Genomic DNA, 20,887 nt, shown 5'->3' on the forward strand with positions numbered 1-20,887 from the left:
TATGAAATATATCCGCTGCCTGAAAATCCCACCATGGCCCAAATTAAAAATCACAAGGAAAGAAAGATGAAGAAGGCAAAGGCGAGGTCATGTTTGTTCACTGGTGTTTCACAAATGATATTCATCAGAATCATGACTCTTAAATCACCCAAAGCAATTTGGGATTATCTGAAAGAGGAATACGTTGGAGATGATAGAATACGAAGCATGCAAGTGCTGAATTTAAAGAGGGAATTTGAGCTTCAAAGGATGGAAGAATCAGATACAATCAAAGAATACTCAAACAAATTGTTGGGTATTTCCAACAAGATAAAGTTGTTGGGAAGTGATTTTGCTGATTCGAGAATTGTAGAGAAAATTTTGGTAACGGTGCCGGAGAAGTATGAAGCATATATAGTTTCATTGAAGAACACAAAGGATCTGTCGAAAATCACATTGACAGAAGTGCTACATACCCTGCAAGCTCAAGAGCAACGAAGGTTGATGAGGCAAGATCGTGTTGTCGAAGGTGCTTTGCCCGCCAAACATCATGAATTTGATGAAAGCAAAAAGAATTTTTTCAAGAAGAATCAGCCAACAAGCAGCGAAAATAGTGCAAACAACCAAAACAAAGGCAAGGATAAAAAGAAAAATTATCCACCTTGTCAGCATTGCGGAAAATTGGGTCACCCACCATACAAATGTTGGAAACGTCCAAACGCAAAGTGCAGCAAGTGTAATCAGCTTGGACACGAAGCTATAATTTGTAAAAGCAAATTTCAGCAACAAGAAGTCAATGCCCAAGTTGTTGAGCAAGAGGTAGAAGATTATATTTTTGCTGCAACATGCTATTCAATGAGGAGTAGTTCTAAATGTTGGTTGATTGATAGTGGTTGTACGAATCACATGACATATGATAAGATTCTATTCAAGGATTTGAAGCCAACTAATGTCTCAAAGGTCAGAATTGGGAATGGTGGCTATATTCCAGTAAAAGGAAAAGGAACTGTTGTAATTTCAACGTGTTCAGGTATCAAATTAATATCAGATGTTCTTTATGTACCTAACATTGAACAAAACTTGCTAAGTGTAGGTCAATTGATTAAAAAGGGATTTAAAGTGTCCTTTGAACATCAACATTGCTTTATCTATGACAATTTTGACCGGGAAGTTCTAAGGGTCAAAATAAAAGGTAAAAGTTTCTCATTTGATCCAGCAGAGGAGAAGCATACAACCTATTTCACTCAAGTCACACCCACGGAACTCTGGCACATGAGACTTGATCATTGCCATCTTGAAAGAATGCTAAACATGAAAAAAAGGAAATATGCAAAAGAAAATTTGAAGAAGTTTCAAATGGAGGAATGCAAATCTGTTAGCCCACCAATGAATCAAAAGGTGAAGTTCAACAAGGAAGAAAGTGTTGATAACATTGATGAAGGATATTATGGGAGCTTGATTGGATGTCTAATGTATCTCACTACAACAAGGCCAAACATTCTATTTTCTCAAAAGAACAAAACTGGAATTTTTGTTGACAATCAAGTAGTCATTGCTATTGCAAACAATCCCATGTGTCATGGGAAGACTAAACATTTCAACATTAAGGTTCTTTATTTGATAAAGATGCAACAAAGTGGAGAAGCAAACTTAATTTACTGTAAGTCTAAAGATCAACTGGCTGACATGTTTACAAACTCACTACCTATCAACAAACTTGAACTCAAAGAATTGGAGTTTGTAGTTTCAAAAGTAAGAAGGAGTGTTGAAGATATACTTTTGCAACTGCATAATATTTTATTTTTCAGTTTTTAAAATAGGATTTAGTAAATAAGTTGGTTTCCTATATTTTAGGAGTAAGTCAGTTTTAATGGATTAGCCTAGTCAATAAGTGGTTCCTATTTTTAAGGAGCATATTAGTTTTAATATTCTGTTTTGTTAATATCTTGTTATCTAATTAGTTTATCTTTTGCTATTCATTGTATCGCTGCTGAGAATAATTTGAATTAGAATATAATAATTCTATTTCCTCCATATATGTATTGTCTCTCTTCTCTCCTCTGTTTTTTATAATTTCCTCCACAAAACCAACATAACAAGTTAAAGTTATAGTTATACTACTCAAACTTTAGCTTCTTGTGTTCTTAAATTTGGATATACTATATCATAGTTCAGTGCAATAAAAATCGCCATTTTGGTATAGTTAACAAGGTAAGTTTTATGTGCATCATCGATGAGGACTCTCTTCATTGTAAGGATAACTATTATTATCACTGTAATTCTACTACTATTTACTTAACTGCAACTTTTTCATTTCCTCGGCACACCGAGAACTTTGTGTCGATAAAGTTTGCTCAGTCTAGCTAGTTAGGGAGACATTATTCTCTGCATAGTCACATGATTTCCACATTTGCACTGCTTTCCATGCATATATGATGTATGCAAAATGGAGGACCATTTACTTCAGTTGGCAGTGTGGAATTTCAGAGATTGAATATAGATATCAGACACATTCACGTAAATGTACAGAAAGATAAATAAGGATATGAGGAGCCTCCTACTATACACTCCAATATTACTTATTATTTCAGAGAGACAATCTTGCTTATTAGTAAAAACGTACTAGAAATTATAAAATTATGAATGAAACTCTAAAAATAAGAAGTGATTCACACAAAATTATGATTTCTAATAAAGTTTTGTCAATAATAATGTGTTAGGACCTCTTTAGATATAAGGTATTAATGCTTTGAAAAGTTTATCTATTAGAAATGTAAAACTTTTTTTAATAAAAAAACTCTCAAAAGACTGATAAAAGGATTTTTGACCTTATTCAAATAGATTCTTAGTTAACATTTCTCATAATAATATTCTTACGAATATTCTCTCACAACATTTTTTTTCTTATCTCTTTTATGTCTGTCACATCATTCACTTTATCTCATTCTCATCTCTTTCAATCATTTTCCTTGGTTTAAAAGTCCCTCAAAAAATAATGAGAAGGAATAACATTAAAAAGAGATGAGTTTATTTGTTCTAAAAATGTGCTATGAGCCTATTGCTATAACAACCTCCAACGCTATATGGTTAAGAAGTAGAAACGGCCACTAAGCTCAATATGCTGATTATAAAACAATACTGTGAGTTTGAGTTATCAACACCAGCTAAAACTATGCATAGATAACATACGTATATCAGTATCACTGATTTCACCAACGTAAAATGGCACGGGGTAGCAAGTAATTAACTCCAATTAAATTAACTTCCGCTTCTGGTTAGTAGCCTTATTGATAAAAAATAGAAAAGAAAATCATTCATCTATCTGTTGTATCAATCACCTCATTCTAACTAACCTAAACTATATCTAAAATGTTCCACTATTTGGGCTTTGGTTCCTGGTCAGTGATCGTTGATTAGTTGATACTATATATTACACACAAGAAAGTTTGAATGGATAAAATCTCTTATTTTCTTTCCCAGCAAATTAATCAGACTGGGCTACAAGGATAAAGTTGCCTCTTTTAATTTTGTGTTCCCCACATTGGTGCACTAGTAAATGGCCTTAACAGTAGTGATTTTCCCAAAACCAAAAATATCGACATGACTCTCATATCTGCATTAGAAAAAAAATATACGTAAATTATTGCGCCATTAATTACTGCCATTGATTGAATCTATTGTGATGATAGCTAAATAAAATAATGGACAAGCAAAAAGCACTAAGGATCAACAAAAAGCAAGTATATATGACTTTGTGTTTAGTTTACAAATCCAGTATCCAAGAAAATAATAATCCTAAAGCAGCTTTCATAATTTGATGCATTTTGTTCATGACATTTTCAAAGCTATGCATGAGATGAATTTTTATGCCCATACTTTCATGTTGCCAGATTGACTAACACATGGGACCTTTGCCCATGACCAACACTAGCTTGAGCCAAAAGTACACTCGAAATAACATTCCACAGGAAAGATGAATAAGTGGAGGAGAGACATCGTATTAAATTCCACATTACCTTTTGGAGGGGGCATTCCTCCTTTTGTCCTTGCTAAACTTCCAAGAAAGAGGATCAAAGATTGACAAGGAAGGCTAACAAATTAAGGTAGGGAGCACTCCAACACGTTCATGGAATTGAATGGCAAAAGTAGACACCATGTGTCATCTAATCCAAATGCAATAGGGTTTGTGATGAATGACCCAATTTTCCAATATAAACAGTGCTAACAATATGTGTAGTGGAGTTTGTAGACCTTTAATATTTGTTGATATAGTTGTGCTTCTTTCAAGTTGAAAAAAAGAGAGAAAAAAAAAAAAAAAGTGAAGCAAATCTAGTTAATGGAGGGTAGCACAATGAAGATGTTTAACAAATAGTGGATAGTATGATTACTATCATATATTTCATATGAGGCTACAAGGGCATGTGCCCCTACCCCCTATGCATATTATTGACCTGAAAGAGAACTGTTTTTCTGTCTTCCGGATATTTTATACCCCCGATGAAGGTAAGGTAGAGACATCATTGTGTTCTGTTTAAGTGGTGCCCTTTTTGTCCCACCCTAAGATTTCAGTTCCATCACATGGTAGGTTCAAAGTTGAAATGCACAGCACATTTTGCTTTTGTAAGGAATTGGAAGAGGGCATTAAAATGGAGCTAATGGCATTATGTTTGAAATTTGAATAGTGATCCCTCCTGCCTGAAACTTGTTGAAATGTGAAGAGCAGGTCCAATACGGGTGGGTGAGGACTAGACTAGATTTGTATTAAGTATGTGAAGTGTACTGTTCAAAAGATTTGAACTAATTGGACTCAATCCTTACAAACTGGGGATTGAGTTCGTTGGAGTCGGATTTGTATGGGTGAGTTAGACTCAAAAACTAAGAAAATCATTTGTTAATTAAACACCATCGAGTTACACCTTTTTTATACTCTGATAATATTTTTGGTGTACAATAATTGTATTGAGGTTAGAACTTATCATCTCATACATACTACCTAAATCTCTCACTACTAGGCCGATCTCAGTGGTTTTTACTTTGGTAGTATGATACACATTATTTCAAAAAGCACTGTAGCTCTTCTGTTATTAATAATTACAAAGAAACATTATTTCCTATTGTTCTTATTCTACCACTCATTATTTGAACTAATGGTATGGAACAATAGTTATTCTTCAAATGCTCTGAAAAGATCTTGGGGACAGAGACTTTAAAACGGGGGGTTGTCATCAGTCTTCACGTGTGCCGAAGTCTTTATTCATGTGTGCGAAGTTGAAGCAGCAAAGCATGGAAGGCAATCCAATAGAAGAGAACATCATTTTACCAATTATGTGGACAAGCTTGGGTTATAGCAAATGAAGATGGCCAGACAGGGATCTGGTTTCTGATTTTTCCCCTTGGACCACAATATTCTTTGAAATATTTAAGTTCACTTTGTAAAAATTTATTGTGTGAGTAAATTTCATGTTATCAAAATTATAAACTTGTGACTCTAAGCCTATGGTAATGGAAGATAGTGACAACAAGCCCCAAAAATTATAATAATAATGATAACAATAATGTGGTAATAGTAATAATGATAACAATAATGTAATAATAGTGATGAATGGTGATAATGTGATAATAATAGTAATTGCAACAAAAATTATCCTTATGATTGTAATAATAATAATTGTGATTGCTACAAAATTATCTTTATCTTTAGAGATAAGAAAAGTATCTTTAGAAATGGGAAAATTATCCTTAGAGGTACCATGACTATTAAAAATGAGAACACTGTTTGTTGGTAATCATTGGGTCTGGGTTGCAAGTAAGCTGGCATAATGAGCCATTTAGGACCTGGACAGAGTTTTCTTACACTACACATATTCTTTCTCTTCCTTTTCTTCTTTCTTATTAGACAAAGCATAAAAGATTGGATAAAAGAAATAATATGATCTCTGGATCTCATCAAAATTAGATACTGGTTGTGACTAAAATCAAAAGCACCATCTTTTCGGTATCCTCTTTGAAGTTAGTATATATTATAAAATTGTTGATTGCTTCAGTGCTTGTTGAGCACTAACTTCCTAGTAGCAGATATCAGGGTGCTTTAAATAGTTAAATAAGCTGGTCTGAGGTAATGGGAAGACTTCTTACGTTTGCTGTTATTGTGGACTTGGCCCAAAGCAAGTAAACGAAACCATTCGGTCCAGAATACACAAAATGGGTAGTTCATGGGTTGACAATGTTGCTGAATCATTTTCTGGCAAGGCATCACTTTGAACCCTGTTGGTAGTTTCACACTAGCCTCTTTTTAAACTCCAATGCATATTATTGAAATTGGGGAGATTTTGGGGGATTTTTAGCAGTGTGTAGTTTCCTATAAAAAAAAAGTAACAAATTTTGTAAGGCTAGGGAGAGCTTTATTGTTAGTGTGAAAGTCTTCTCTCAATTTGTATTCGTTTGAAAGTCTTCTCTTCTCATAATTAATCAATCTTCTTTTGCTAAAAAAAAAAAGAAAAGTACAGCTTATGTAGTGAGCAAGTTAATGCATAGTTAGGAAAGATAACCTTGATACCTTGAACTTGAAGAGTATGAAAGTAATCACATAAAGATAATTCAGAGCAATATTAATTATGTTATGATAATAAAAAAATATTATGTTTTTTAAATAAAAAAAATAAGTGTAACTATATTATTTTGGAGTCAATGCGATTAAAAATCTAGAATGAATTTTTATTTTTTTTTACAGGTGTGGATTCAAATCTCGTTGATGTCACTTTTCTCATTCAACGAGGAATCTTTTTCGAAGAGACTCCCTAACGCTAGGGACTAATTAAGTATTTGTAATTAGGTTAAACTATTTGTGGTTCGGATATGTACAATCTTCTATGTAGGCCTTTGATGGAAGCCCTAATATATTATTGATGTTGTATTCTATAGTATTAAGGGTATTTCCCACTCTATCATTATTTTAATAAATAAATGACTATATGATTTTGCATCTTAGAGTTTTTTATTCGTATCTTAGCTATCTTGGGAGTTGTCATTGTATTAATAGATAGATAATAAAAAAAATGGGACAAGTGAGCAGAATTATACCACAATTTTAATTAAGGAAGGACATCATGCTTATCAACAAATACTAAACACCCACCAAAAAATAAAGGTAATAATGTACGAAATGTTCTTCTTGCCTAAGAGAACCAACCTCAGCTGTGAGATTTGCCAATCATGTTTGTTTCTTAAATATAATGTTGGAGATTACATTAACACAAGAACTGAGCAAACATTTTTCTTGTTTGAAATTGTTTCATTGTTGCCGACCACTTTGAATGTTTAATATATGTAGCAGATCTGGTTGGCACAAGACACAAAAACAAAATAAAAATAACGGAGAATTGGATATGAAGATGGGGTTCTGAACTTCTAGGTTAAAGAATTAGAGGTTGTGGGCAAATTGACATGTTCTTCCAACGGCTATTTGCAAGTTGTGTAACTCATGAACAAAGAAACAGATTCTGCGAAAGTTCCACGCACGATTAAATTGAAGCATAGATCATATGAATTTAATCCATAATATACCTCTTCCCCGCGAGTACAGTGTTATAATTACTCAAAATCAAGATTTGCCGTGGAAAAGATTGTGGCAGAGAGATAATCTTGTCTAACTTTCTATGCTTGATATACACGAGTGCATTATGTCAATAATTGATCTTTTTCTACTATCATTAGGTCAACAAATTATTTATATATTATTATTTAATAATCAGCTATCATAATTAACTCAAAACAGATTTTTCTACACCCATTGCAGATAGATGATGAGTCGAGAAAGAGAGATAAATAAAGAAATGAAAGGCAAAAAAATTAAAATTGAGGTGTAAAAACATTAATTATATGATTTCCTCTGGTGCCCAATATGCAAAAAAGAAAAAAAAGATGGCTACTAACAATACAGATTTTCTCTAACTTCCTAATGAGTATTCTTATTCACATCGGAATAAGGTAATTTATAATAAGAAAATGTTTTGTGATATCTTAAAATAAAGATCAAGAGAGAGATGAAATAAAAAATAAGGGATCGATATTTTTCTTCTTGTCAACATATTTAAATTCAAGATTTTATTTAAGATAATTTCACTTAAACTAACAACTTTGTGGCGATAAGTGATTCATATAATTGATGATATCATGCAACCAAAGAGAGATACATATTAATGAAAAGCCTGAATTAATTGGTTAGATTGTTTAGGCACCAACACTCATCACAATAGCTTATTTACATAAACAGTTGGATTGTAAAATCAAATCAATTCGATATCCAAGTTACCAACCAACCAGTTACAGAGGAATTCCCCTGTTCTGACTATATGATTTTGGACCCTCTTCACTCTTGAGTCTTGAGAAATTAACAGTTTATTAATGCCAGTACTATGAAACAGCAAAAACCATGATTACACAATGCTTTAAATATAATTTCTAGTGTGCATCGGCATCAGGTAAAACAAGATTGAAAGAAAGCAAGGTATCCAAAAAAACTGTATTATTTTCAACATTAGCTTTCCACAACAGGAATTGTATACGAAACAACTAAAAAAAAAAAGTCAGAATTAACAACACCACAATAAGAGAACGCGAAATCCCTATGAATCATGATCAAATGTTGTTCCTAGGTAAGTACTACTAAATAGAAGAGTGGTAATCATTGTTATTGTTATAGTTTTTGTTGTTGTTGAGTTCATGTTGGAGAGCCTCTTCAAGCCAAAACCATGACTCCTCCATCAAGTCAGGGCTCAACCTGAACATCAAGACACAAAACTCCATCTGGGTGAGTGCACCATCTCCATCAAGGTCCCCTTCCCTCATCATACTCACAAGCTCATCCTCCTTCAAGTCCTGCAGCCCGAGAAGCGCGGCGTTGCGTCGCAAACTCTCCAATGTGATCACTCCTTTCTCCTTATCCACCAGCAGCTCGAACCCGTTGCACAGCTCCTTCATCAGCCCCTCCCCTCCCAGCTTGTTCGCCATCACAGGTAGCAAGTCCTCAAATCCAATCCCAGCCATTGTAAAATCCAATGATGTATGCCAAAGAGAGAACAAAGTGTTGAATTTGAATTATGAATAATGTTTGGTTTTTGTGACTAGTGATTGTGTTTATTTATATGTGGGATAAGAGAAATGGGAAAAGATGTCAAGGAAGGAGAAGTGAAAGGGATGTAAGCAATGATCCCTGCTTGGATGACAGCCTAGGAACAGAGAATTATTCGCTCATCGCCTTTGATTCTGCTTAAGGAACCGCGCTTGCTTCTCTGTTTCCTAGAAGCTTGCTTCTTCTGGGGTCATGGTACTAGTAATAATTTAATATAAGCTTTCATAAAGTTATTTAATGCTTTTGCTGGTTTGCTTAATTCGGTCTATATAAATACACTGTATTCATATCTTTTTCAAGTAAACACTCTATGTATAAATTTTATTGTATGTACAATTTCTAAATGTTTAGATAAATTTGTCGTGAGATTATTTTAATTTAATCAAAATAAGAATTTTATTCTATTTCGTTCAAATGAATTCTAGACTTTTACGGTTCATAATAATTTTATTAGTTATTTAAAAGTTACACTTAACAATTACTTTTTAACGGGTAGTAGTATGAAAAATTTTATGTTAATAATTCGTAAAAATTAAGCTTATATTTTCGTATCAAAAGATTTTGAATTTATTTTCCCCACTTTTGTTAATTATGAAGACAAAATAAATATGATATAGGATTAGATGTACAATATGAACAATTCTATTATTAGATGAATTAAGTATTGAATATTTTAATATTTCTAAGATATTTTAATATTGTTTAGTATGAGTAGGAAAATATAACATTATTCGTATATTAGTGGCATTTATTTATAATAACATCAAGCAAAAATTATTTAATTTAAAATGGAAATTTTCAATGCTTTTGAGTGGCAATTGGTTGGTTGGGGAAATTTAATAGCTAGAGGGAAACAACGTAGGAGTTTATGTGAAGAATCTTAGGGAGGCTAGTTGTAGTTGTAGACTTGTAGTTTGCCATTTCTTCCACAATTCACATTGAGATTCTGAGATTGTAGTCAAAACACGAAGGGGAGGCTAAACCAAGAATATTGGGTCAAAATGCACAGCCCATGGTCACAATTTTATTTAAAATTAAAACACCCAACCAACCTAAGGAATGAGAATTTGTCGTGCTTCATCTATCAAGCAAAAAATAAATGAAGGAAATTGTCATGCTTGGCTGGTTCCAAAGGGACGGAGTCGGTGGATTCTATAACTGGAATTTGGAAACCCCAATTAAGTTTCCTCGCACACACTTTTTGAACAAGCAACTCATGAACTGATGCAACCCTTTGTGTTGCTTTTAAAATTGGAAGCTTCATTGGAACGGTAAAAATATTGATTTCAAGTTTAGTGGTATAACATATCGGTAAAAAAATAATTGTTGATCTAATTGAAATCAAATATTTAATATCTAGGACTTGAATCCAAGACTTCTTATTAAAAGAGAACAATCCTATGAAAGTTAATTCATTATGATTAAAGAAGTAATAATTAATAATCAGATACGGAATTATAAATAAAAAAATTGTTTTAACTAAATAATGAGATCAAAATGGAAAATTAGGAAGCAAATGAAAGAAAGCAAAGGTAGCAGAAATATTATGTGAATGTGTACATGTAAGTTCCACGATTCGCCACCGGCCATTGTGGTTTCTTAGAAATTGTAAGATGCCCATTTTGGAGCATTTGAAAAAATCGGTTGAAAATGTTGATCCACCTGTTCACACCAATTTTATTGGGGTCTTATTTTTACCAGTTTAGTTGATTTGTAAATGATTAGTATTTTATCGTGTGCATTCCGCGGGATAAATCTATTTTATATAAAAAAAAAAACTAAAATTAGTGAAAAGATTTATTGATTGAATATGATGCCTAAGTTGTTGTAAATTTCTTGTTTCTTTTTTCACATATCAAAATATAACTAAAACTAATATTTTCATGTGTATTACACAGAAAAAATATTCATTTTATATAACTAAAATTAATATAAAAAAGAATAAATAGTTTTAAATATATATTTATATTATAACTAAAATTTGTAATAAATAAATATTTTTAATATATAAATTATTTTTAAATTTAGGATAAACAAATATATTGTCCAAATTTGAGGTGTATGTGGAACTTTTTCTTACATTTAGTTTGAATTTAGTGTAAAAGTATGAGGTGGTGATAAATTAATTTCTAACAAATAAAAAAAATTAAATTAATCTTTCAGGATAAAAAGTGTGACGGATTAATCTTATTATTAAATTTGTGAGATTATTTTATTATTAAATTGTAATATTCAAAGATAAATTTGATAATAAATTATAATTTTTAGAACCAATTTTAAATTAAGCAAAAAAATTTGGGACTAATTTATCATTAAGTTGATCACATAGTTTGTTGCATTTTTTGCATATTTAGAAACAAATTTTGAATTTTTTATATTTTTTACGTATAGCTATGTGTATGTGACTTGTACAGACCATTCGAAACCTGCAACTTTGGCACCTTCTCATGAAACGTGTGCAACATAACTATATTACAATAGAAATGATGATGTTGTACGGGCTTTTGATCAAAAGGGATAATTTTATTTAAAATTTATTAAATGAGAGTTACTTTTGAATTAATTGTCAAATGGAAATAAGTTATAGAAATTCCCGCAACTTTAGAGTAAGAAATCATAAAAAAATTTATAACTTCTGACTTTTTTTTTTTAGTAAACTCATAAATAATGTAATCATTTTAGAAATTTTATTTTTTTTAAAATTATTTATGTAAAATCATAAATTTCGTGCAACATTTTTTTTTATTTTTAACTAAATTTTGAACAATTCTAAAATCATTTTTAACTATACAACTTCTCTATTTTTTTAATAGTTTTTTTTAATGTTTTTTATGCTTTTGTTATTCATGTAACAAGTAATATTAACGACATTTATCAAATAATATTAAAGTTATTTTTTATATTTTTTAATTATTTTTACATTTATCAATTAAGTAAACTTAAAATTTCGTGTGATTTGATAATATTATTAATTAATTTTATTTGATAAAATTATTTTAATATTAATAACAAAAAATAATTTAATAATAAAAATAGATATTAAAATGAAAATAACACGTTAATATTTTTCTCGCTTCTAAGAAAATGAAAGTGATGCTGATAAACTTTGTAAATATTTTTTAACTTATATAAGATTAACAAAGTCATCGTATCCTAAATGATAAGAAACACATGTTCCAATTACATACGAACAAGAAATTTGAAATGTCTGAAATTTCAAATCACAATAGTTGTTAATATTAAAATAATTTTATTAAATAAAATTAATTAATAATATTATCAAATCAAACAAAGTTATTAGTTTACTTAATTGATAAATGTAAAAAATTATTAAAAATTACTTTTGATATTATTTGATAAACGTCATTAATATTATTTGTTAATATGAGTAACAAAAATATAAAAGAAAACATTAAAAAAACTATTAAAAAATAGAGAAGCCGTAGAAATTAAAACAATTTTAGAATCATTTAAAATTAATTTAAAAATTAAAAAAATGTAGCACAACATTGAAGTCGTGCGAAATTTATAACTTTACATAAATAAGTTTTTAAAAAAAATCTCGAGTCATTACATTATTTATGACATCACTAGGAAAAAAAAAACAGAAGTCGTAAACTTTTTTATTATTTCTTACCCAAAGTTATAAAAATTCCTAACACTTACCTTTATTTCGATTAATTAAAAAACACCTCCACTTAATAAATTCTAAATGAAATTACTCCATTTAATCAAAAGGCTTGATTGGACACCCAACAACCTATTAGACACCCAGATTGTAACATCATACGTTTCTTGTCCATCCATATATTTGGCACCATTTCTTGTTATCTCCTTCATTCCCTCCTTGCACATTCCCTCCATCATATAACTAAGATCGGTGATAAGATAATCTTAGAGAAGAAAATGAAAAACAAGAATATTTTTTTCTTTCATGGAAAAAAATTACGTTGGGAACAGATCAGGTCATTAGGGTGATCTAACCACAATTAATTCATATGCTTGGTGATGAAGAAATAAGCATACTTGTTTTATTGAAAGAAAAATATTTTAAAACTATTTAAATTTTAAACATTTAACTAATATGATCTTATATTTGTACATTGGCTTTATAAAAATATAGAGTGAATTATAATAATTTATTATAAATGTTATTATGGTGTATAATATTTGAATATGATTTTTTATATTTGAAAAAAATAAAAAGTTATACTTAAATATTTAAACATTCAAATATAATAAATTTAAATGACACTCTATAAGCAATGCATATTATAAATAAATAAGAAAATCATTAGGAATTTAAATTTTAAACATAAAACTATTAAATATAATTTTTAAATATTTTAATGTCAAGAATGACATTAATACATTAATACAAAAAGTGACTATCTTCAATTTATGCTATTAATACTTTAATGTAAAGTGATTATAAGGACATTGGTTAAAAAACTTAAAATAAAAATATTTTTATCGAAAAATAAAAAATTATATTACTTATGATTTTTTTTCCGCTCTTATATGATTTATATAATAAATATTTTTTCCATTTTAATTTCTTAACCATATCGTAAGAGTACTGCTAGTTAAAGATCCTATATTTAATTAGTAGTGGAATTACTTCTCAAAGAAGTCTTTTCTCAAATAACAAAATATTTTTGGGCAAAATACTAATGAGTAACAGAACCCTGGTTTTTAACTATTGACAAATGACAATTTCTTCGTCAACGTGTCAAAGTCTAAATCCAAATAACAAAATGAATAAGACAACTCCTTTTTATATATACAATATAGATTATCATAATTATATTACATAAATGATAATAAAATTGTTTATATTTTAGACTTTTACTATTGTGTAGGTTTATTTTATCCTTTAGTTTCATTACGGCATGAAATGACCATTGACGATGATCCGGAATTGGGAGGAAAAATTCCTAAGACCCACAAATCTGAGAAGTCTTGGTTGAATAGTTGCCCAATCTCAAAAAGGCCGGTTGACCAATAACCTTGTCTTGCTGTTTTGGAGCTTTCTTTCTAGCAAGTATGCAAGGAATGCAAAATAAATAAATAAGTCAAAATACAAAACAATTTTGTTTAGACCTTTTATCAATTCCACCCAGGCATTTGCCCTTGTGACACTATGGTGGATAGAAATTGATCTAATCCATCCAAATATGAAATTCACCAGAAGTTGCCTAATTGACCATTTCAAGTTACCCCACTTGGAGGAATGCATAATGAGAAAGTGACAAGCAAAAATAAAGAAATTACATGTCCCACATATATATTTTGACCAAGGATAAAACCGAGACCAAATATTCTTTCCTTAAATTAAGCACTATTTTGGAAACCTTGCAAATCAGAATTTTCTACCTGCCATGTTCTATAGTGACTGTCAATTCATTACGTGAAAAGGTTTCTAATTTACTTGAAGTAGATGCTCTACTCGAAGGGCATCTCCTGATAACAAAGGCTGGTTCCTTAGGACTTGGAAGAGTGTTGAATTCACTACCAAGCATGAAAACTACATTTGACATTGTGGGGCGTTCATTTGGATCTTCTTGTAAGCACAAGAGCCCCACAATCACACATTTCAAGCATTCATCTGCATTGCATGTTTGACATAGTGTCTGGTCCATGAACTCCAACGCCTTTCCTTCTTTCCACAAAAGCCATGCCTGAAAAGGAATCAAAGAGTGAAATGTATTAGGGGCTATTTAATGTAATATGTAGTGTTTGCTGCATATATGAAACGTATTACAAGCACTCACTATACTTACATATCCTAGAAGACTCAATTCATGATCTGCTTGATAAAATCCTGTGTTCCTTTTTCCACTAATAATCTCAAGTACAACAACACCAAAGCTAAAGACATCAGACTTGACTGAAAAATGTCCATCAAGTGCATATTCTGGAGACATATACCCACTGCATTACAAAAATTGTGAAGTGTAGAACAAATAAGAGATCTGACTGGTATCATTTTGTAAAGTGTGAGAAAATACTAATAAGGACAACACATAGATACAGCTCCTTAGGTAATTTTGGTGTAGTTCTCCAATCAGAATTTAAGTTGTCTTGATAATCTGCATATATTTTCATTAAATGTCAAGTTGTCAACATGAATTACCGAGATGAAACTCCAATTTCAGTTGGAGAACAACACTAAAAATACTTATGGAACTGTTATAATGCTACTTAAAGGTACTGAATTATGCTTTGACAAGAAACTTACTAAGTTCCAACCACTCTTTCTGTGTTGGCTACTGTCTCTTTTCCTCCAAATATCCTGGCTAAGCCAAAGTCTGAGATTTTAGGATTCTTCTCTTCATCTAGTAGAATGTTGCTTGTTTTCAAGTCCCTATGAATAATCCTCAACCTAGAATCTTCATGTAGATAAAGGAGCCCTCGAGCAATCCCCAAAATAATCTTGAAGCGCACATCCCAGTCTAATAGAACACACAGCTTCCGGTCTTGTAGTTCATTAGGGGCATGACACATTACATTAGTCTACTTCAAAATAGAATTTTGAGTGTACAAAAAAAGGCTTAGCCAACAGAATATTTCAAATGCAAGAAATAGTCTTACCAAAAATGAAAGCATCCAAGCTTCTATTTGGCATATATTCATATACTAGCATCTTTTCATCTCCTTCCACACAGTAACCCAAAAGTCTAACTAGGTTTCTATGTTGAAGCTTGGCAATCAACACAACCTCATTTTTAAACTCCTCTAAACCTTGTCCAGAACAACTTGAAAGTCTCTTCACTGCTATTTCTTGCCCTCCAGGGAACTTTCCCTGAAAGTTCTCAAAAATATTATCCTTTCCTATCACTATCACCATGAAATTGAAAATGAAAGTAAGTGCCAAAAAAAATTTGAGTTACCTTGTAGACAGGACCAAACCCTCCTTGTCCAAGCTTGTTTGTATTTGCAAAGTTATTAGTAGCATCAAGTATGCTTTCCAAATGGAAATATGGAATATCTATGGCCTGTGCATCATCTTCTTTGAACCTACTGGATTCAATCAAGTCTCTTACATATCTCTCACTGTCATACAAGTTAATCCCTGAGTTTTTCTGAACATATCCCCTGCTATCTGAAGCCAAACAGATGAACTGGGATCTGAGTTACATGCTACTGCTGGTGAAGTATCCCCTTGAATATTGGGATTTTTTTTCTTGAGTATGTAGAAAAAGTTAAGTTACCTTGTGGTTTGGCCTGTCTCCTTTTCCTCAAGTAAACACATGTGCTAGTAGTTGAGAGAAGAATCAAGCCAATCACAGTTGTTAAAGTAATTACAATGATCTTAGGTAAGGACAGTTGCCTTTCTGGTTGATAGCTATGATTTCCTTCTGCAATATATAAAAAGAATTTCACTTTTGCATATATATAGAAAGCTCACACAACATTTAATGAAAGTTACAATAATGAATTTGCAGTTGAACAAGTTACAAATAATGCTTGGTTGAAACCAGAATCACCAGATTAAGGAACTTACATTGTGATTTGTGTCAATATATTGTAACAACAACAATATTGACTAGTCTGAATATAAACAAAGTTTTAAAACTCCTCCCTTGCCATCAAGTCATAGACAGTAAAATAAAGAAGGTTTAATTTATTCTGTATAAAACAAAGTGCATGATGTGTGGAGGGATAAATGTTATACACTACAAAAACAAGCATATATATCAACACAATAGATACTATAGTGTCATTACCTAGAGTACAATTTAACTTCAATCCATCCCAAAGAAAGTTTGTGTTGCAAAGGCACCTCTTCTTGCCATCACTGGAAGTGTTGCAAGTTGAATTTGGCCACTCCTTGCAGTCCAACAATGAAGAGCAAATAGGCTCTAATGGTTGCTCCCAACTCAATTCTATTTCTACTCCATGTTTCATGGGAGCATTAGAACTAAAAATGCTTGGATCAGCATAGCAATTACTGGTAAGATGAAACGGAAACGACTTGTTGAGAGGCAGAAACTTATCCCTTGAACTTTGATCACAGTTAAGTACATTCTTTCTGTGGATCAAGAATTTTTGTGCTTCTGGGTTTATGCTTATCACTTGATATGTGCCCCCAGGAGTCTCAAAGTCAAGCTCACCAGTGGAGATATTGCAGTGAAAACTGAAGTACATGGGATCACCACAACTTGGTCCTGTGCTAAGGGGATATGGAATGAAGTTTGTACCACAGGTCCCACAATTTCTCCCAGTGGATTCTGCAGAAGAAGAATCTCTGCCACATTATAAACAATAATCTGCAATAGAGTCTCTATCAAGTGTATAATACATACATGAGCCATGATTGACAATGATTCCATGACCCTCATATTTAATATTTTCATTATGAAGGCCACCTATAGCAAATACAGATGAGTAAGATCACCATATTTAGTGGCCTAATCCCAAATTGTTTAATAGTATATCTTTTAAATACTTACTAAACACTATTTTTTTAAAAATTTATAAATCAAATTTTTATAAAATTTATGAGTAATAGTCATTCTTGTTGGTCATGGGTTCGAATCCGGAAACAGCCTCTTTGCATATGCAAGGGTAAGACTGCGTACAATATCCCTCCCCCATACCTTCGCATAGCGAAGAGCCTCTGGGCAATGGGGATGAGTAATAGTCATTAGGTGGTGATTTTATTTATGTACACACTTTTGCCAACAGTGGAGACAAGCAAGATGAATTAGGATCAAAAGCTTTAGAACAAGAACTGGTTTTCTCTTTCAATCAATGGCTAAATTGTGAGTCCAACTACAAAGGTTTGCAATTTATATTCAACTATGTCTAAAACTTCAGTAAAGACAATACATGGATGATAAAAAAAATTTACCTATATCAGAAACTGCGACACGAACATGCAGGTCACACCCATCCTCATACTCTTCTTCAAGATTGTTCAAGTCCTCAGACCAAATCCAGCAAACTACATCCCCACTATCACCCAACCTTCCCTTTTCAGTGTCTTCATAGGAATAAGCATAACACTGGCAATTGTTGAGGCACTCTGACATGCATTCCTCTTCATCCTTGGCATTAAATTGAGCATCAGGGTTCCCTACTTTCATCATTTTCAAGCTCAAAAATGTGTCACCCTTGGCATCCCCACTGCACACATTTGTTTTCCTGCTGCATCCACCCGAAAAGTCTCCGGCATTCCAACTCTCAATGGAATTAGGCTTGAACCCTGGCAAGCACTTGCACATGGAATCATACTTGCTATTGCAGCTTCCAAAGTTTCCACAGGCATTGAACACACTGCATCTATCTCTTGGCTCACCCCAAACCAACAACCACATTTTCTCCGAATCCATCTTCATGTACTTGAGTTGACCCCAGTGAGTCATGACCAACCTTGTGTCAGTATAAAGTGCTGAAGTGAGGAAGGGAACAGTGTTGTTTGGGGACACTTTCAAGGTGAAATTAGACAAAAAGTAAGATATTGCTGTAGAAATCTCACCAGTTCCAACAAACTTACCTGAAACGCTGCTTTTCCAATACCTTATGGACCTTTTCCATATTATATACTGGTTCTCCCCTTGATCATGCTCAAAAGAGAAGTTCCCTGGTGCAGGATCTTCATAACTTCTCCATGAAGTTAATGCTAAATTGTCATCCATTTTCATGCCTGGGAGAAATGTGTCTGTTGGATTAGCAAAACTCTGCCACAAAATCTTCACTTGATGGTTTCCTTGGTCTTCAACTTCATCACTAACAACAAGGTTCCCATTGTCCATTAGCATAACTATTCTGTGTTGTGAATGTGATCCTTCAAGGTTTGTGCCCCAGTAGAATTTCCCACTTTTGTCTAAAACCTTTAGATTTCCATCTTCTGCTATGCCAAAAGCACCACAAGAATCTAGAAGTGGTTTGTCTCGGTTAGCAACCCACACAACTGTTAGTGGAGTCAACTTGTAGTACCATATTCCCAAATATCTTTTCCCACTAGAGCTTCCATTAGGAGTGAAAAATCCTAGCTCAAAATTTTCACCTTTTGAAACTAGAGTATCCCCTCCCCCATCTTGCAAGAAGTTGTTAATGGTTATACTTATAGTATCTGTTGCTGAGCAATGCTTGAAACTAAAAGTGAAAAAGAATGAGTATAAGATGAAGATAGACAACATGTGACTAGAACACCAGTTAAGGATAATTATCCTTCTGGTCTCTCCCTTGGTGTTTACCATTTGACAGAACTCAAATGGTTAGAGATTTTCTTAAGTAGAGTGGCTTTCTCCCACTAGTTGAATTCAAACACCACCTTAAGTAAAGTTTGTCAAATAGCACTTTGTGCTTTTGACGTTTATTGGTAGAGTAATTGACGCATATTTAGGTAGGATTTAATTTCAGTATGACTCATTCACTGTGACAATAAAACCCCTTGAGCAAATATGTGAAATGATACCATCTATCTCATAATATGCATAGTATTTAGAGGTAGTTCAACAAACTGTCCTTTTTAGGCACGTATGCAATCTGTTGTGCACATATTCAAAATCATTGTCTGTAAACGATTTGCTTTGGATTTTGCTGCTAGGATCAATTTTTGGTATTATGCATGTATACATCATCAGTTTTAGGCCAAAAATGTTTCAAAATGTTGGGAACACGTAAGCCCAGAAATGGAAGCTTCTTGAAGAATATGTGTCTGCTGTAAATTCTAATACAACACTAGAATAATGATTTGCAATACGATTGATATAGTATTGCCAAACTTGAATGATTGATTGAAGAAAACCATAAGGGACAGTAAGGTCAAATTCATTCATATATTTTTGTCAATTTTAACTTTTTTCATCTGGGTCCCCTTCGCTTAGGTTTTTCTGCATCTTCTTACAAGTGACATTTAATTTATAATATAAGCGTATCCTTTGGATCAAATAGTCAATATAGGTCTCTTGTTTTGTGTTTCTATGGATGTAAAACTTAAGTTACCTAGAGCAATAATGTAAACTTGGCTCACTTGGTTGGAAGTACTCCCATAAGTCCTTAATATAAGACGACGTAATTTAAAAAGAATTAGATGATCTTTTTATTAGATATTTTATAGTTTTTATAAAATATTTAATTTTTTATTAATTATCTTTATTAAATACTCTAAGTATTTGTCTTTTTATTGATAATGATACACTAACTATTCTTAGACTTTAATGTTTTTATATCACTTATAATAATTTAATGATTATTAATAAAAATAAAATTGATATATTAGTGATGTTTTAAAAAAAATAATAAAACTAACTTAATTAACTATTTTTATTGATATATGTAATTATGTTTAAAGTGTATTATATTAAAGATGAGAAGTAATACACATCAGGTGAAGAAACATTCAGAGAAGAAAAATATCCATTTTAATTAATGTATTAAAAAATTATTGATTCAAAGTTCATTGACGTCAAATGGAATTAAGATAACGAGATTTACATGAGTCATCCTACAAAAGTATGCATACTATCATGCATGCTTAATTTCTAGCCTTTTATTTTTGGTAGGGTACGTAGGATGAAATTATCATTCAGCTGTCTATAGTAAACTATTCCCAGTCTAGTGACTCGGTCTTTTCTGAAATCTAAACAAATATGAAAATTCTTATCCAAATTCTCCTCGCCATGTTTTTTCTTCAGAGGCATCAGCTTCTAGGTGATGTTTTGAAAGGTCTCCACACCAAGACAAATTAAGCTTATTCCCTGTTCAGTGTCTCAGCCCTACTACTCCACTACCCACTTTTTTGTTGACCCACAAAAGTTGACTTCG

At 31.9% G+C, this 20,887-nt stretch overlaps 2 protein-coding genes across 3 annotated transcripts; both read right to left on the bottom strand.

Moving 5' to 3' along the window:
• Positions 1–8,336: 8,336 nt before the first annotated feature.
• On the bottom strand, positions 8,337–9,294 carry LOC100527206 (putative calcium-binding protein). Its single transcript, NM_001249473.3, has one exon. It carries the CDS (start codon positions 9,022–9,024, stop codon positions 8,644–8,646), a length of 381 nt encoding a protein of 126 aa, NP_001236402.2. The 5' UTR covers positions 9,025–9,294; the 3' UTR covers positions 8,337–8,643.
• Positions 9,295–13,998: 4,704 nt separating this feature from the next.
• On the bottom strand, positions 13,999–19,553 carry LOC100775297 (G-type lectin S-receptor-like serine/threonine-protein kinase At4g03230). Of its 2 annotated transcripts, XM_006592339.3 has the most exons (8): positions 17,967–19,544; positions 16,840–17,343; positions 16,324–16,470; positions 16,003–16,214; positions 15,704–15,914; positions 15,351–15,588; positions 14,893–15,043; positions 13,999–14,790 (listed from the first exon to the last, which is right to left on the bottom strand). In XM_006592339.3, exons 1-8 carry the CDS (start codon positions 19,315–19,317, stop codon positions 14,482–14,484), a joined length of 3,123 nt encoding a protein of 1,040 aa, XP_006592402.1. In that variant the 5' UTR covers positions 19,318–19,544; the 3' UTR covers positions 13,999–14,481. The 2 variants fall into 2 exon arrangements, with proteins under 2 accessions (XP_006592402.1, XP_006592404.1); XM_006592341.3 differs by lacking the exon at positions 13,999–14,790 and having other exon boundaries at positions 14,901–15,201; positions 17,967–19,553.
• Positions 19,554–20,887: the final 1,334 nt, after the last annotated feature.

This window comes from Glycine max, chromosome 12, assembly GCF_000004515.6.
Source record: "Glycine max cultivar Williams 82 chromosome 12, Glycine_max_v4.0, whole genome shotgun sequence".
Lineage (NCBI taxonomy): Eukaryota > Viridiplantae > Streptophyta > Magnoliopsida > Fabales > Fabaceae > Glycine > Glycine max.

What these genes read in the sequence shown, in the direction of transcription:
- LOC100527206 (NM_001249473.3), bottom strand. Translation starts at nt 9,024, where the DNA reads ATGGCTGGGATTGGATTTGAGGACTTGCTACCTGTGATGGCGAACAAG.
- LOC100775297 (XM_006592339.3), bottom strand. Translation starts at nt 19,317, where the DNA reads ATGGTAAACACCAAGGGAGAGACCAGAAGGATAATTATCCTTAACTGG. An exon ending in TGTCGCAGTTTCTGATATAG is followed by an intron (nt 17,344 to 17,966) that starts GTAAATTTTTTT and finishes CTTCTTCTGCAG; the next exon opens with AATCCACTGGGAGAAATTGT. An exon ending in AATTGAGTCTTCTAGGATAT is followed by an intron (nt 14,791 to 14,892) that starts GTAAGTATAGTG and finishes ATTCCTTTTCAG; the next exon opens with GCATGGCTTTTGTGGAAAGA.